At 35.0% G+C, this 19,877-nt stretch overlaps 1 protein-coding gene across 6 annotated transcripts in view; it reads right to left on the minus strand.

Moving 5' to 3' along the window:
* LOC114664257 (histone deacetylase 9) overlaps positions 1-19,877 on the minus strand; it is a 714,055-nt gene that overhangs the window by 22,928 nt on the left and 671,250 nt on the right. For all 6 annotated transcript variants that reach the window (XM_051935474.1, XM_051935473.1, XM_051935477.1 and 3 more), the window contains one exon: positions 6,553-6,686. In XM_051935474.1, coding sequence (XP_051791434.1) covers positions 6,553-6,686 — 134 coding nt within the window. The remainder of the gene's footprint in view (positions 1-6,552; positions 6,687-19,877) is intronic.

Consider the following 19,877-nt stretch of genomic DNA (forward strand, 5'->3'; position numbering starts at 1 on the left):
GTGCACCAGTGTTTGCAGCTTGGGGAATGCATACGAATCTCTTGGTCCGTTTCACCATCATCCTCACAATTGTTTATTAACTCTATCGCCAGCAGGCAATTCAGAGAGGTCTGACCAGCACTTTGAATACTCATGACTGTTGTAACAGACAGAGTGATCTATCACAATGTTGTCTGTGGAAACTGCAGGATGCAATTATATGAAAATGGGTTCAGATTCATGTGTTATGCTTTCCATAACTTACGTAGCCCAAGCTACAACAAAGACCACCTTTTCTTCTCTTTGAAAATTGAAAGGTACTTGCTACTAGGTTGGTATCTCTGCCAGGCTGTCTACACATGGTGTAATTTTTTGATTGATAATTTAAGGATTTGTACAAATTATTTCCACTTGTTCATTCCCACAATAATTAAAAAATCCACTTCATATTAGATAGATAGATAGATAGATAGATAGATAGATAGATAGATAGATAGATAGATAGATAGATAGATAGATAGATAGATAGATAGATAGATAGATAGATAGATAGATAGATAGATAGATAGATAGATAGATAGATAGATAGATACTACACCAAAAAACAGATTACAGTATATAAAAAAAGGCTATACCAATACCAGTCCATTTTGTGACTGCCAAAAACAGTAATTTAAGCAGCCTGGGGTGACAGTTTGTACTATTACCCAATAAAAGAAAATTAATGAGTTAAAACATGGACTCATTCAACATAAGCAATTGTTGTAAACTTCCTCCTTTTCCAAGAAGTCCATGTGCCTTTACGGTTCTCTTCAAACATGTCAACAAAAGGCAACATTTCCATCACCAGCAGTCATTTCTTGAGTTGCAGAGGTGAAAGTGCATTGTGCAAATTAGCCATGTACAAGCAGTGGCATCTGATATAAGAAAAGAAGGCCAACAGACAGATTGAAAGACCTCTAGATTGATAAATAGATTGAAAACTTCTGATTCTTAAAAAAAAACACATATAAACAGCAATGGAGAATACATGTTTATTTGTAGATGATGGCCAAGAAAAACAATGAAAAAGAAATAGTATTTGAAAATGTAAAATGTTTATGAATTCTAATCCCCCAACACGTGAATAAATATTTCTGACAAACTGCAGACTACTGCAACAAAGGACATTACTGACCTTACTAATCTGAGTGCAGTGCGTGTGCATGGCAGCAAAAGCAAAGTTTGCCAAGACCTACAGTATAACAGTTTTACCACATACTATTATATGTAGAATGTATATACTAGATAAGTGACAATAATTTGCCTATGAATCAAGTAAAAAAACAAAGCTTTGTTAAAAAACATTTATGTGATGCATTTACCATTAAATTCAAAGTTCAGAACTATCCATTTGGAGTCTATTTCTTTGTTGCTGTTTTCAAAAGACAGAGGCATCACAGTGCAGTGAACTAGGTATCTGAACAAACAGTGTTCAAAGGAATTTTCTCAGTCTGTATTATTTTTGTTTACAATTAAGAAATGTACTTCTATTGAAACATCAAAAACAGTATTTTCCTATAGTGCAGTGGCTAGCACCGCTGGATCCATCCTCTGTGTCATCTTCCTCTGACACACCTGGAAACGTCCAGATTATGTTATCTGAGGATTTCATACTGGATCGAGTGTGAGTGTGGTTGAGTGCATGAATGGGCTCTACAATAGACTAACGCCCAGTGGTCCTGGCCCCCTACAACCCTGAACTGGATTAATTTGGTTTGAGAATGTTATACAGATATTTTAAAATTTTACACAACTGGCTTTCCCACTGTGTTTGGTTCCTGCCTTGGGACCAGCATTGCTGGGATAGGACCCTACTTTCCAAAACCACAAAACTGAGCAAAATAAAATGATGAGCATGCAATAACTAAGTAATCTGTGATGGAAGGATCTGATATTAAGCAAAAATAAAATGACACAACTGTCTCTTATTCCATTATCTCCAGAAAAGCAGGAAGTGATGCACAGTAGCTAAGGCTGTGCACATTTGCCAGTTCAGTTTTCATCATTGATTCACTGCATGACCCTACGTGATTCAGTTAACATTCTAGGGTTTCAGTAATATATGAGAAAATGTTGTCTGTAAGATGCTTTCAATTTAAATGTGAGCCAAATAAATACAAAACGAAAATGGCAGTGTCACACACATAACTAGGATTTTTGTTTTAAAGATTTATATTTCTAATTTAATATGATATTGTTTAAAATATGATTAAAAGCATTTTAAATTAACAGTAGGCTTTCAAGTAAATTCTAAAGTGCTTAAAGTGGTCAGTACCAATTCCAAATATTATTTATGTAATACATTGTATTGTTTCTTTGATATTATAGACAAAGTCTGAAGATACCAAAAAAAAACATTTCTTTTTCAGTAGGTGGCAGTGAGGGTACTTCAAAGGCAACCAAGCAAGCACATGCATTTCAGTTTACATGTATACATATTTTCTATTAACAAATCAGCTTTATCTTGTCGCCGTTGCTTTGTGGCTAGTTATGAGAGACTTTTTTTCAATTTTAATATTTTAAGCTTTCAGTAAAGAACCCATTACAACCACAACAGTTCAAAAGGAAGAGTACTTAGTAATGAAAACATAAATAAAATTCTTTCCAAAAAAGCAAGAGTTTCCTTAACCTCTACTCTCCCTTTCTTTCTAGAACACATACAAACAAATGAAGGGTTCTCATAGAAAAAAGCCCATCTGAATTACAGCAAACAGCTGTTAGAAAAAAACCTTAGCAAACCACTTTGTATTATAATTAAAGTGAAGATTGAGCTTCAGTTTGTAAAGTGTTTATAAAGTGTTCACAATAGTTCAATTTATAAAGTGTTTTAAAGCTACCAAACGTTTTGAAAATTTCTTCTTAGTTTTGGATTCTGGTCACTGAATCTGTTTTGAATACAAAAGTTATATTTTAATAAACTGCACCCTGCAGGATTACATTCCCATGAAACTGGAAGTATCAATGACAGTAATGAGAAATGCGGTGTGCTCTACAACATTATTTGCCTTTGTTCTATAGGTGCTGCTGTGTGAATAGTAACTGTTGTGGATCTAGTGTTGTTATAGCATGGTCTAAAAAATAAACTGAACAGGTTGTATTGTCTTAATAAAGTACAATACCTTATCTAGCCAGGTGGCCATAATGGATAAACTGTATGGATGGAAGTGCCTCTGGCAAATTCCTGTATCTTTTCCCAGTAAGGGAGAGGAAATAATGGGTGGACTAGGGGAAGGTGCAGACGGAGAGTTGTGAGTCCCCTAACTTGGCAAGTGGGGGGTGCTCCTCTTGCATGGCCCCAGTTTGGAAACCCTCAGGGTTGCATGGGACTTCCTTTCTTCATTAAGGTTCAGCCTGATGGGGGAAGCACTTACTGTTGTGGCAGCGGAACTACTCCCAGATCCAGCATTAAAGAAACTGTTTCACCTCACTTGGGGAACTGGATACGGGAGGAGGTGGACAAGGCTTGCCTGGGAGGAGTTTGGAGAAGAATTATATTACTTGTATTGTGTGTGCTAGAAAAAGGAACCTGTGAAGGTATTTTGTATAAATAAAATTCACTTTTTTTGAACTGGCACTGTTGGGCTATAGCTGTGTCTGGGATCTGGGACTCAGTAATGCCCTCTGGAGGTGACAATATATGTACACACATGCACACACACACACACACACACACACACTTGATGAAGGATCCACAGCTAAGATAGGCTGGTTTTAGCTTTCTTTTTAAAACTGGAGATCATTTCTACCTTTATTCTCACACACACAGATACATATATATGTATACTGTACTTTCTTTTCTTCAACAAGTGAGTGTGCAATAAAAATACTGATTTGAACATGTATGTCACAAAATGGGATTTGTTGAGGACATCGGGATATAGACACACTGTAACTAATAATTTGTTAAGGCTGTTTCTTTACATTCCTAGGAGATGTGCCTCAGCAGTAATAGAAATGTTTGGCTGGATCTAGAAGATTTGCTACAAGTGCTCCTTTGATGTCACTGCCTTTCTTAACCTGTCGGGGACTAGTTTCTGGTCAAGTGCTGCTACTCCTGTGAATTGCTCTACCTTTTGTCTATGTTCTGCTTTGAATGAAATCTTTGGCTTTACCAGCTATGCCTCTACAGCAGCTGACTTAAAGACTTGTGTAATTTCTCTTGGATCCTGTGAATCATACAGCACTTGTGTTTAAGCAGAGATGACAGGCTTGTTTGTACTCTTTGGATAGACAAGCTCCAAGAACCATGCATACAAATTTCACACCCAGTATTTTCTTTATCAAAAAAGTCAGTACTGAAAGAGTATTTGAAAATATATTTTTAATTTACAATTGTATTTAGTTTTTTTTTTAAATTTTAGTCTCAGGATTAAAACCACTCACAGGTTGTGTGAATAATATTTATTATCTCATTGTAGTGGCACCTGTCAAGGGGTGGGATATTTGCAGCAGTAAATGAACACTAAGTTCTTGAAGGTGCTGTGTTGGAAACAGGTAAAAAGAGCAAGTATTACGATCTGAGAGGATTTGACAAGGGTCAAATTTTGATGACTAGATGATTGGTTTAGAGCATCTCCAAAATGACAGGTCTTATACAGTGGTTAGTAACTACAATACCTTATTGGTGAACCAGCACCTAAACCTCATTGATGTATGTGGGAAGCGAAGGCCAGCCTATCTGGTCTGATACCACAGAAGAGCTAATGTTGCCAAAAAAAATGAATGGTAGGCCATGGCAAAAAGATGTCAGAACAAACAGTGCCTTGCAGTTTGCTGTGCATGGGGCTGTGTAGCTCTAGACCAGTCAGAGAGCCAATGCTGATCCCTGTCTACTGCCTAAAGCGCCTACAACACAACAAGCATATGAGTGTCAGAACTGGAGATATGAAAGAAGATGGCCCGGTCTAATTCATTACATTTTCATTTAGAACATGTGGATGGCTGGGTGCATGTATGCCATTTACCAGGGGAAGAGATGGCAGCAGCTGGGGCAGTGTGATGCTTCATGCAATGCTCTCCTTGGAAACCTTTATGTGGATGTTACTTTTAAATGTACCACCTATGCAGACCACATTCACCCTTTCATGGCAATGGTATTACCTGATGGCAGTGGCCTCTTTCAGTAGGATAATGTGGCCTGCAACACTGCAAAAATGGTTCAGCGATGGCTTGAGGAAAATGGCAAAGAGTTCAAAGTGTTCACTTGGTTTCCAGATTTCCCAGATCTCAAACCAATCAAGCATCTGTGGGACATGTTGGAAAAACAAGTCCGAGCAATGGAGACCCCACCTCGTAACTTACAAGACTAAAAAGATCTGCTGCTAACATCAGAGGTCTTTTGGAGTCCATGCCTCGAAGGGTCAGAGCTGTACTGGGGACATGAGGGAGACCTACACAATATTAGGCAGTTGGTTTTAATGTTGTGGCTTATCAGTATATGTTGTGATGTTGTTGTGAGGTGTACATTTGCAATCTATAACATGAGCTACTTGTGTTTTCCTATTTAGTACATACAGTAGCAAATAAATCAATTAATATCATCTAAAGATCTGTAAGACTCACTTAAAACATTTTCAAGGTTTTCAATACTTGTGTGGTATACAGTATATGCACAAAGACACAATCGGTGTTGCAGTAACACACTAGTTTGTGCCGTTTCTTCACAGATCAGACATCCTTATACAGAACTCTGTGCTTACTTGTTGTCTATATGGCATATGTACATTCTCCTCATGCCTACATCAATTTTCTCTGGGTATCCAAAAACATGCATATTAGGTTGATTGGTGGTTTCATATTAGCCCATTGTGAGTATTGGTGTGTGTGTGAGTAGGTGAGGTGTCCTGTCTCAAGCTGCTTCTAGCCTTTTGTACAGCGGCTGTGGCTGATTGTGATCATGGTTTGAGAATGTTATGCTATGTCCTGTTTTATATATATTTTCAGAAACCGAGGTGGCAACCTATTAGATAGATAGATAGATAGATAGATAGATAGATAGATAGATAGATAGATAGATAGATAGATAGATAGATAGATAGATAGATAGATAGATAGATAGATAGATAGATAGATAGATAGATAGATAGATAGATAGATAGATAGATAGATAGATAGATACTTTATTAATCCCAAGGGGAAATTCACTTAGGCTTCATAAATGTCTTAAATTGTGTCAATTTGGGTGAACTTTTCTTTAATCAACTATTTTTGTTAAGTTTTGAATTAGAGATCGATGTCTGCAACAAATGAAAGGTAGCATCACAAATAAAAAAATTGCAAAATAATAAAAATATATGTTTCATTCAATGTAATAAAATAATGAGGCATTTAAGTTACTGAATCATTTGAAGGTATGTATTACTTACAGTACTGTATTTCTTAGTTATGAAGTGCCTCCACAAAACAAACTGTTGTGCATATCAGTGCAAATCTAAAGGTGTTTCTGATTTTACTACAATGCACACTCTACTTGTGTATAACATGGAGAAGGTCCAACAACTGATTTCAGAGTAATGAGTCATCCTGCTTTACCTCATTTCCCAGCAGGGCGTTCACACAGGCCTCTGATGCATCGCAGATTGCAGTAAGATCATGTCCACCTTCCAAAGCCAAGACTATCCGACCGTTTGCTAGCTTCATCAGCTTCTTGGTCAGGTGACCAAAGCCTAAGCCAAAAATATTATTATTAAAGTTTAGGTTAATACTTACTGTTTATTTTCCTGAAAACAATTCATGCATTTGCTTATTTTTGGTCTATAAGGGAATTGAAAGATATTTTCCACAAAATATTTTCAGGCATGTGTGGCTTAAAAGTTCCTGTAAAAAAACAACATATTGAGCTTTTAAAATGACTGATGATGAAACATTTATAAACACTTTCAAATAAACAATGGAAAAATAAATAAAGGAAGAAACAGTAAGTATGATTTATGCCAAGAACAAACTATAAGACATTCATTGCAGCAAATCTGATGGCACATTACTTAAAAATATTTATTGTGTTGATTTCTAATTATCCAGTATGAATAGCTAGAAATGTACACTGAGCTGAAACACTAAACCGTTTACAAAAAGCAAAAAGGCCAATGAGTAAAACAAATACACACTACAAGCCTGCTTTTTAACATTTTGAAAATTATTCAGTGTTGACTCAAGGTGGAAAGTGTGTTTTCTAAAGCTCAATGTTGAAGCTTGAAAATCCATTTTATAGTAAACACCAGAGAAATGCACACATTTTAGAGATAGCATACCTGTTATGAAATATATGTTCTCTCTTCAAACTATACTCAGAATGTGTACCATACTCTTTATAATCTCAAAGTTATGTATATATTAATAGGTTACCAGTTTATTGTACCACAGTTTAAAAATTATTTGATATATTTAAGTTAGTAAAAGGCCAAAAGAAAAGGCAAAGAGACATGTTAGCTTGTCTCTTTTAAGTAAACACGCATCATAGCTTAAAAGCACCTTTCATTCTTTTCCTGCATTCTGTTCTTTGTGTGTACAGTACTTATACTCCAAAAGATGTGTTTGAATGGAGTATTATAATTAAATACTGATAAACAATAAGAAATAAAGAATTATATTTAATGTTAGCGTTTTATCCCAAGTATTAGTTTTACTAATTGAAAACACTTTTGCATTTTTCAAGTGATGATGATGCAAAATGCAATGTATTGATTTATATTTGATATGTGAGCACATTTTTGGATTCCTACATTTTCTTTTTCCACTAAAGAAAATCCTGCTTTGCATCTTTTGTAGCATTAAACCTTTTTTTATCTGGCTACAAAAAAAAACTCATAGACAGACTAAAATGCAAAGACTATAATGCATTTCATTAGGCATGAAACTGAATAGTTTCTTTTGCCCAAATGGAAAAAAGTCTGTTGTGCAGAGTGTTGCTGCTCAGGTGCATTTTTATAATATACTTTTAAGCATATCACAGAAGAATTAGGTTTAAATAATCTAGGTTTCAGCATAAATATTTCAAATGAAGGAGTAATATGATGCCACTGTAGACACTACAGCCTCAGAGCACCACAGCCCTGCGTTCAGCTCACAATTGGTCTATATGAAGTTTGCATCTTCTCGGGTCCATGTGGATTTTCTCTAGGTGCTTCAGTTCCCTCCTATATACCAAAGTCTCATAGATTAGGATGAAAGTCACCTTTAACTTTTATTTCTTTCAAAAGTTATTTAAGAAGTCATTTAAATCTATTACAAACATTGCAATTGCATTATTATATTTTGATTTGCTCATGTCATATATTACATACAGTATTTAGCCTTGCACAAAGCAATTCTTTCAAATGTAATAATTCACTTTTACTTCAAGTTAAAAGTCAATAAGTAAGGCAAAACAATATCAAAATTATCAAGATTAAAAAAAAAAAGTAAAACAAAAATCTTTTTTTGGTAACTACGTAAAATACCAAAATGAGTATTTGGCTAGAATATATGTAACACATTTATTGCCTTGCACACAGATAACCAACATTAATTATTACAATAATCTTTTTATTTAAATTGTGAAATATATTATTCAAAATCAGGCAGTGAGACCACTCACAGTGTTCCAGCTGTTAATCCATTCATTTTAATCAGAATTTCTAAGTAAATAGCTATAAAAGAACAGCTTCAACCCATAATGGCCACTTTAAAAACATTGGTAGGTAAGGGAGGCTACATTTGTAAATGTATGATTGAGGAAACAATAAAATCAGTTATTGATCAGTTAAATACAATAACATTAATGTAAGTGACAGTTGCTAAGTTGCATAGTAACACAGGTAACTGAAAACGTAAACCTTAGAAATGCACACTTCAGACTTGAAGAGGTCTTTGACATTAATCGGATTGCTGTGTTACGAGACCGTAGTTTAAGTTCTTTGGAGTGAACAAAACTGATGATCTGCCATGGTCCTGAAATGCCACCATCCTTGTTAAGAAGTGATTTCATTTTTTGACAGCACTAAAGTAAGTCGCAGCCTCATTGGATCCTCCCTAATTTGTTTAGATGCACAGTGAAGACCCTGCAGATTAGCTTCATCATCATCTGTTATGGCAATGGCCAGATTCATCACTAGAGCCATATTTCCATCCATATAAGGCATTTATGGCAAGAGATGCTTGAAAAAGTACTTTCCATTATAGCATAATCCATGCACCAGAGCAATAAACTGCTCGTCCCTCTGTTATCCAGCAAGCAAAATGATAATTTTCAATGTAATGCCCACCCAGACTCTCAGTTTCCACCACTGGACCTTTAAACTGTTAACTCCCATACAAAGATCTGCTAGACCTGTGAACACGACCCCATTATGTAAGAACCAGCATTACCAATCAGTTTGCACTAGTGATTTGGTTTTCCTACCTTAGTGCTACTTACTCTAATTGACACATATCAGAAGCACATTATCTGATTATAAGTGATATGTACTTATTTTTAATTCAGGATAACTACATTGTTCATTTATTAATTCAATTTTAATTTAAATTGATCTGTGTAGTCATTTTTGTTTACGGTGTTATTCTACCATGTAGGGTTTTGTTGCTGTATGTTTCAAAAACAGTGGGATTCGCAACATTGCTCTTCATTGCATTGTCAGGTTGAATGACAATAAACGGAACTGAATTTAATGTATTTTTTAAACTTTCATTTTTTTAAAAAAACAGCAAACACTAACCTTAATGCACATATTTACTTATTTATTTTTGGTTATTAGTGATATGTTGTCTTGAGGAGCCATAACTTGTTACGGTACAATAAGCAAAAAGAAGGAATTAACTACAGAATTTATAATCGCCCATGGCTAGGGTACATTGATCTCAGTTTTCTGAAAGACAAAGGATTAACCATTATTGTTTAAAATTTTCTTATAACTGTAACTATTTTTACGCAAAAACTGCCAAATATTTCAGTGTTGAAGGTGGGATGAGTTTTTTTAATAGGTTAGCAAATCATTTTTCAAAATGGGTGTAGGAGAAAGTACAGTATGTTCCATTTATTGAGGGGTTGCACTTTTTCAGTTTCCCTGAAAAGCTGCTTCAAAAGGAAAAAGTAGAAGTGTCAAAATTCAGATCCAAGAGGAGAAGTATGAGTTTTGCCTTAGCCATAGAACACTAGACCAACACTTTGTTCATGAACAGATATTTAAGGGGTCATTGCCATTTTCAATCCTGTCAATACATTATCTAGAATGAAAGGAGATGTATGACTGTGTACTCATGGTGTCTTGCTGAATTTCTTGGACTGTTGTATGCCTTGTGTCTGTGGAGAAACTGTTGAGTTTACTCATATTTGCTGTATCTGTTTAAAATGGGTGAAAGAATGCACCCTATGTGTGTCTTTGGTTGTTCATCTTTTTTGAAGTTTCATGAACAGGGTAAGAAGGCTTGAAAAAGAGAATTTCAAAGAATACCAATGCATAATTTGTGCAGGAGCTGACTAGATCTCACCTCCTGTACCTCAGATGTTGAACCCTCTGTGCTCCACACTTACAAATAACTCCACGACCCCAAAATATACAAAACTATTTGTTTTTGATTTTTTATAATATGTAAATAAATAAAAATGATTAAATAGACTTTATTTAAAATTTATAAAATTAACTGATGGCATCGAATCATCTGGGGTGATGCCTGGAAAAAATGAGGAATGATTAAAACACATTTCTGAATTCCCAGTGGGGTCTGGGTGGTCTTTTGATTTTGGAACCCCTGCAGATTTTGGTTTTTTTTTTTCCTCAGTTTAACAAGATTTTCTTTTCTGTCCTCCCAGCCATCTGACCTTATCTCAGGACTTAACTTTTGAGACTTAGAATATGATATTGTATATAAGGATGCTACTCTACTACTAATGATATATTTATGCTTTATAAGATCATATGGATTTATTCTTATTTATTATTCTTTTTTTATTTAGTCATCATTATTCTTGTGTAATTTTATTTGTTTTTTCTTTTCTTGCAGCTTTCTCTTTGACATCTTGTAAAGCACTTTTAGCTACAATCTTTACATAAAAATGTGGTATATAAATAAATAGTGTGTTGTTGTTATGCCTGGTTGGTTTTTAATTGGCTCATTGCCACTTCAGTGTATGTAAAATAAAACAGGTTCTGGTGCAATGGTGTGGATTTTGAAATGAGAGTTGAGGGATAATAGTATGATCATGCTGCAGAGTGTGCGGACAAGTGGAGCAATTCATGTTTGCAAGGTATCCAAGAAATTAGGCAGATGATGTAATTCAGTGTTAACACTACTGTGCTCCAGTGCCCAAATTGCCAATATCAGTGCACCGTCACTATGAACTTTAGCACCTCATGATTTACAAATGGAGCACTAGATAATAATGTTTAGAAACTTTTACACATGACAACATTGTCCCTGTAAATCTATACACCTTAGACCTTATCTGAAAGAGATCTGGTTTGTAGCCATTTGTGACAGTGTCAGGATTAGAATCAGCAATCTTTAAATCTGAGATAACGGTCCTCCCCTAGAAAAGAAATACACGATCTGGGCTGTGACCTAAAGAAGTAGGCCATGTATGTGCAACAGACTATCTAAGGAAACTTGTCAAGATTTAAAAGTGAAATAATAAGAAGCTTGACAATTCAAGAGATCCTTTAAAACACCTATTAGAACATTAAAACATCAGAACAAACTAGACGAGAACAGGCCATTCACTCCAACAAAACTCGCCAGCCCTATCCACTTAATTGTTCTAAAAAAAACATCAAGTCGAGTTTTGGAAGACCCTAATGTCTTACTGTCTACCACATTACTTGGTAGCTTATTACAAGTGTCTATATTGTTCTTTGTGTAAAGAAAAACTTTCTGTTTGTACGAAATTTCCCCTTAACACGTTTCCAACTCTGTTCCCCGTGTTCTTGATGAACTAAAAATAACAGTCTTGATCCACTGTACTAATTCCCTTCATAATTTCAAACACTTGAATCGTGTCACCTCTTAATTTTCTTTGGCTTAAACTGAAAAGCCTCAGCTCTTTTAATCTTTCTTCATAATTCATCCCCTGTAGCCAAGGAATCAGCCTAGTCGCTCTTCTCAGGACCTTTTCTAGCACTGTTATGTCCTTTTTGTGGCCTTGAGACAAAAACTTCACACAGTACTCCAGATGAGGCCTCACCAGAGCGTAATAAAGCTTGAGTATAACCTCCTTGGACTTGTACTCCACCTGTCATTGCACTTGAGCAAGAAATGCCAGTTGAAGTGGTCTGACCATGTAGTTAGAATACCCTGTGAATTCTTCCCATTCATGAAGTACTCTACATTGGCAATTATGAGGGTACACAGGGGCAGAACCAGGAAGAATTTAATATATTATATATTTCCACCTCCTCTGCTTTGTGTGGTGATTAAAAGAATAAGATTGTAGATAGGAACAGCTGAAATGAGACTCCTGTATCTATAATAATAAAAGGCAAAGCCCTCACTGACTGACTGACTGACTCACTCACTCACTGACTGACTGACTCACTCATCACTAATTGTCCAACTTCCCGTGTAGGTGGAAGGCTGAAATTTGGCAGGCTCATTCCTTACAGCTTACTTACAAAAGTTAGGCAGGTTTCATTTCAAAATTATACGCGAAATGGTCATAACTGGAACCTCTTTTTTGTCCATATACTGTAATGGAAGGCAGCAAGATGGCCGTAGGAGACTGAGTTGCGTGTCGCGTCATCACGCCTCCCACGTAATCACGTGAACTGACTGTGAACTCAGTACGTAGAAAAGAAGGAGGAGCCCCAAAGAGCGTTGAAGAAAACACTCATTACACAATTGACAAGGCAGCGAAACAATAAGAAGCGAGTGAGTGACGCATACAAGCATCTTCATAAGACACGAGGTATAAAAAAGCACGGTGTAAACCGTAAGTCTAAATTTACTTTATAGAAACGCTCCCGCTGCCGTTTGCAATACCATATTCGCGAGATACAAGTTTAATGAGAAGACACGAGGTATAAAAAAGCACGGTATAAACCTAACCTTAAATTAACTTTATAGAAACGCTCCCGCTGCCGTTTGCAATGCCATATTCGCGAGATACAAGTTTAATGAGAAGACACGAGGTATAAACGAGAGTTTGCATCACTTTGTAACAGAGTTAAAATTGCTGTAGCGAGAAACTTTTAACTGCCGGGTCTTAGCTAACATTAAATAAACCCGTGGACATCGCAACATCACACAAGAGAGCGGCTCACGTGAAGTGACTGAACGCAGCAGGAGTGATCACTTCCATGAATCAAACCTCTTCAAAAAACACATTACACAATTGATAAAGTAGGAAAAGAATATGAAACAAAGCACGGTATAAACCGTAACTTCAAATTAAGTTTATAGAAACGCTGCCGTTTGCAATACCATATTCGCCCCTGCGAAGCGCGGTGATTTTGCTATATATATTAAACTATTTCAACCATTGTATGATCTGCTTCTCGCAACTGAAAGAGGGCACCGTGGCAGAAGTTAGCCGACTTGCTCACCAACCACAAGCGTTACCTGGTAGGTAACCACCCATACAATCAGATTGTGAATCAGACTACGAATGCCTGCAATGTAATTACCCCGATCTACATGCTGTCAAATGAACGAACCACACGCCGTAGCACAATGTTAGGGGCTTCGCCTCTACGTCCGAGGATCGATTCCAGTAAGGGAGTGCAGTGACTGTGTACTCCTAATGAGCCCACAATTACGGCGAAACACGTGTCGCATACTATGCATCTTCAAAGCACGGTGTAAACAGTAAGTTTAAATTGACTTTATAGAAACGCTCCCGCTGCCGTTTGCAATACCATATTAGATGACTTTGTAACAGAGTTAAAATTGCTGGAGCGATAAATTTTTAACTGCCGGGTCATGTCGCGTGTTCTTGGGTAGGTACACCAAAAAATGTATACATTTATGCATGTAATGGGCAAAAAAAAAATGTACTATACCCGAAAGCACTACAGTAGTACTCAATGTATCTTTACTTCTTAAATGTTAATGTTTTACTGTTTAATAATTTATACGCTTCTTATATGTTATTCAGATTCTTTTATCAAAATACTGCACGATAACGTGGAGTGAATATACTTGACATGACCATTCATAGTATTTATCCTCTTTCTCTGTACATTTACCATTCGTTTGCTCAGAGGTTGATGAGCTTGCTGCTTAATGAGCAGCTCTTCACCCTAGCGTCCCGCTGCTTCTCTTCTTTCGTTGGCATCTTTTCCCGTTAAAACTGATTTTTTTTAAAACTTAGTATGTTTTCTTTAATTTTTCAGTTAAGCTGGCACTTAAGTCTTCAATCTGCCTCAAGAATGATTAGCGGAGGTGGTAGACAATGAAAACGTCAGCCGTACGCATCCGCCACGCACGCACTGGTGCGCGCAGCTGTGAGTTGACTCTACAATAAAATAAAATAAAGATAAAAAGAGCAATAACTTGCAGCACCGCTATTCAATTACACTTGCCTAACGCCTCTCCTAAGGGGAAATACTGTGGGATCTGGGCATCCGTCAAAGCAGCAATCACAAGCCCGATTAGAAAGCGGGAAGCTGTGATTTGTCCTCTCCCTCCCATGTAACAATCGCAGCCCGTGTTGCAACGCACTATGTATGTATATGTATATATGTGTATGTGTGTGTATATGTATGTGTATATATATATATATATATATATATATATATATATATATATATATATATATATATATATATATATATATATTTGTTCATATGTGTGGGAAAGCGAATAGTAGACGTGACGTAGTATATGTGTACCAAATTTCAAGTCAATAGGTGAAACGGTTTGCGAGCTACAGGTGATTTAAAATCCTGGACAGACAAACGAATAGCCACGGTAGCGTATTATAGAAGAACATTTTACTGTTTAATAATTTATATTTATATGCAATGTGCTTCTTATATATTACTTCATATTCTCATATGATAATGATGTTAATGTTGTTTATATTGATTTCTATGTTATTGTAAGTGCCCTTTATTTGTGGCAAAATAAATTTGGCAATTAAACTTATTTTATACATACATTTTATTTTTTTCTCTTGCACTCAGTGAGCGAATCCACTGGGTAATCAGCTATATATATATATATATATATATATATATATATATAGATAGATATGTATGTATGTGTATATATATATATATAGATAGATAGATATATGTGTATGTATGTAGATAGATATGTATGTATACGTATATATGTGTATATATATGTAGATATACAAATATGTATATATGTGTATATATATGTTGATATATGTATATATATATGTGGATGTGTATATGTATATATATATATGTATATATGTTTATGTATATATGTGTCTGTATGTGTATATATATATGTTGATATATGTATATATATATGTGGATGTGTATATGTATATATATATATGTATATATGTTTATGTATATATATGTTTACATAACCTCTTTAACACACTACTTCTCCGCTGCGAAGCGCGGGTATTTTGCTAGTCATGAATAAAGCAAGGACTAATATTAGATAGGAAACCAGTCCACTGCAGAGCAATGACTTTTGGAACAAACAGACAAAGGAAAATGTAAGTCACTAGTTCATATTTATTTTATGACTAATTAATTATGCACAGGGTGCAACATGATAATGCATCTTTCAGGTGATAGTGTTTCTACCGGGTTGTTTCGTAGTTGGGGTTCCTTCTGTGTTAGGTCCCTCTCAAAACTATACTTTCCACTTATAGTCTAGAGTACACTGTTACTTTGACAGTGAACCTAAATCAGCCTGATAGGAGTATCGGTGCAGATGTGCCTCATATGCATTGACATTATATCAAATCTACTGTATTTCAATTTTTGTCTACATAATATATTTGTGTAGTTCCTTCCATTTGTCTATTTTCTGTGCCCACTTACTTACTGATAACCAGAAGGTAGAAAATGTCCCAGAACAGTAGGCAAAACAAAAGAAATAACCCTAAGTAGTTCATCAGTCCATCACAGTCATGACTGGATTTTAACAAGGGCTTACATGGGCAGTAGACAAAGGCCCAAAAAGGCATTTTCACAGTAAATTGCTGTGTTTGCTGAATTATTTCCTGAAAATTCACCACATAGCCATCTTAAGCAAGTTTTTCTTTTTCAGCACCCTTTAATGCTTTGTGAGGCGAGCGTAAGGAAATCATGGCACTTTCCTAGGTGATTCTTGGAAGATTGCCATGGCAATAGCCAACACTATAGCTCCAGAACAACGAACAAATATGACGTTGTGGCAAGACAGTAAATATTTTTAACCTTAACATTTAACCATAAAAAAACCCCTGAGGTTATTTTTAGATTCCTTGAAGTTCAACTTGGAAACGTACTTATTGAAAATCTATCCAGATAAAGCTACAAACAAATGAACAAAGACTGCTAATCATAACAATAATTCTGATCCCTTGCTTCACTGGATGCTACAAGTGATGGCAGCTTGGGAGACAAAGAGAGAGATATTTTCATTTATTTCTAGTCTGTGGCCATTTGTGGTATTTTGTCTGTGGTTATTGCTCCATCTGCGTATTTTATTGTTTAATGTTGTTGGTGGCACAATGGTTAGCAGATTGTCCAGTTCAGAGAATGCATAAGCGCTAAAGGTATTTCATCTGTTCATCTGTTTTTATTCTATTAGAGAAAAAAATCAGCCCAAATGTAAATGTTGCTTTCAGGCTTTACGTGACATTGCCCATCTCAAATGCAAGCAGTGATCGTACTTTCTCCATTCTCAGTATAGTGAAGAATAAGCTCACATACACAATGAGACAGGAAGGATTGAATCGTTTGACTCTGATATTAATTGAGAGTGACCTGGTTTGGAAACTGGATTTTAGTAATCTGATCAAACACTTTGTTGTAAAGAAATCCAGAAATGTACAATTTTGAAAAGCAAACATGTATCTATCTTAATATGCAGAATGGCCAATGCAGTATTCGATGTTCCTCCTTTTTTAAGTACATGTATTAATGATCTATAGTTGACTCTTCCAACCTCGGTTTGCAATGGTTACTTGATCACTTGTTATCTGTGCACAATGTCTAAATGAAGATATAAGCTTTGATACAACATACGTTTTCTCTTCATAATTTCAGATAGTCGATATTATTTTCTGTTCTTCAGAACTTTGCCATTATTTTAAAACTAAAACTCTACAGTAGTCACTTCATTTACTCTGTGTGTCTTTGAGACCTTGAAGTTGATGTGCACTTATCACCCAAAAATGTTTCTAGCCCAGGGCCCCCCACCCTCCCTGATCCAGTCGTGATCACAGTGGACAATCAAGCATATACCAGTTCTCGCTTACATTGCTCACTAGCAAAGACATCTTTGGGATACCGCAGCGGAACAAGAGTAATATGGTATATGTATGCAGACATTGGGAGAAAATACAAATAAACACTATGACAGAAAGTGGGTTAAGATTCAAGTAATCTGAAACTGCTGACAATAAACAAGTGAAAATAAAAATTAATTAATTTTAAAGTTACTGAGTTATGTTTATTTTACATTTATAGGTTGTAATCAGCTAGCAGCACTTATTCAATTTTCAATGTAATATATTTTTTAAAATTTTCTCAAGATGAAGACAACTCCATCAAACATGTGCAAAGGACAGATAAAGAATAACAGTATTAGAATGTGTTTTACATTTTATTTTGTTCGTAAAAAGAAATCTTAAAAGCCTCAGATAATGCAAAAGCAAATCAAGTCAGAAGAACATATTGCTTTTCATATACATCTTTCAATATCAACATTATGTTTAAGATTTATATTTATATGAGTAATTTTAGATCCAAGTTCTGTATAATATATTTAATATATATAAACTATATTTATCAAAGCTTTATCAAAGAAAATATGTCCTTTTTAATTGCAATGTGTTATTTGTAACATTATCTGAGAGGGAGATAGAGAGAGGGGGAGGGTGGGAGGGAGGATGAACCCCATATTCAGTACTCTCTTATAAACATCTGCTTTGCATGCTATGATACTGTGTGTGCATTTATATTGTATATACTGTATATCTATATAAAATAACCAAAGGGTTTTCTTGTCGTTGCAGTTGATTCACTGTGACCTTAAGCTAATCTAAGTCATTATTTTAAATGTTTTGAAACAGACTTATTGAATTCAGTAAGCATTAATATGTTTCTCTTGTTTAATGTGTCTTGAACCTGACTGAGTTTACTCATGTTTTAAAGATTTTTAATATTGCTTTTTTTGGTGTGTTTTTTTACTGTGATCATTTAGTACTGTTTTGCTTTAAATTTTGCCTTAATCTACAGCATTTACTGTTTTTGCCACATTGGCTTTTCTGCTACTTGGCCATTTCAGCAACCCTCCCTGTAGTAAGCCTGAATGTCCAAAAGTAGAACAAGAGCAAATGTACAACGTTGTACAACTCAGGGAAGAGCTTGTACTGTAGCAGTGCAGCAGATGAAACTGGACATGCAAGACAAATATATAAAAGTATGTGAGTCGCTGAATTGGATTAAACAAATTTCTTGTGTTATGTTTAACTGTTGAGTCTCTGGATTTGCCAATGGTAACAGCCAGTCACATGGCTATGGAGTATTCAGAGCCTAATAGTCATGCACAGCAGTTGTTAAACTCCCAACATCCAGTGCTACGGAGACCAATATGGCATGTAATATATTGTAATAATTATAATTATTACAATATCGTAATTATTTTAATGATAGTTAATAAAAAATACTAAGCAGAATAGATAGATAGATAGATAGATAGATAGATAGATAGATAGATAGATAGATAGATAGATAGATAGATAGATAGATAGATAGATTCATATTATAGTGTGGTAAAGCTGACAAGCAGGAAAATAAGTGAATAAGAAAAATGAGAAAAGAACTGAAGAAACTATAATATGTAATACAGTTATGAAGGTAAGTGTTTACTTAGTTTCACTGTCATACACTTAATTAAAAATCTATATACAGTATCTATTCAAACCATTAATTATAATATTATTTTTACAGCTTAACCGTGACTGTTACTCATATGCCAATAATTCTATAAAAAATCACTTCTCATTAAGCCAATTAAATGACTCATTCCTTGGGTTGAAACTTTACAATGCAGTTAAGTCACATAATTTTACTTTTTTATTTTCAGCCAGATTTTCAGTTTGTAAAAACATCTCACGCAATCACATAGCACATATTGGTAGTAGTTTTGCTTTGCTGAGCTTGTGGTATATAAAGTTTTATAATACCTAAAAATAATATATATATATTTTGTTTATCTTTTACCAATCTTTTATACTTTCAATGAATAGGTATACAAGGCGTATTTAGTGTGGTAATTGCATGTTTTACTTTCAGCAAGTCACTTTTTTGTTTTAATTGTATTTTATTAACACAGTATAAAAAAAAAGGGTTACTTTTTCCTTAATGCTTAATGTTTTCGAAGCATGTCTAGCAAAGTACATTAAGGTCTTCTGTTTCATGAGTAGACACATGTTTATAAAAAGTTTAGTGAAGCAGGCTGATTACTTTTCAAGCTAATAAGTATTTCAAACACTTTTAATTTGAAGTCTGAAGCTTCTGTGTAATGCATTGCTACTTGCAAAAAATATTTCACAGGAGAATGTGGAAATCCTTTTAAATAATTGGAAAGTTCAGAATATTGTTCCATCAAGTCTAACTTTTACACACAGTGTATAAAGTAACATACATAACTGGTAATAATATAAAGCATAACTTTTATTGTAAGGGTTTTTGCCTATAGTAATTAGAGAAACTAATAAGAAGTATTTGAACAGTTCTTGCCTATTC

Source organism: Erpetoichthys calabaricus, chromosome 13 (genome assembly GCF_900747795.2).
Source record: "Erpetoichthys calabaricus chromosome 13, fErpCal1.3, whole genome shotgun sequence".
Classification (NCBI taxonomy): domain Eukaryota; kingdom Metazoa; phylum Chordata; class Cladistia; order Polypteriformes; family Polypteridae; genus Erpetoichthys; species Erpetoichthys calabaricus.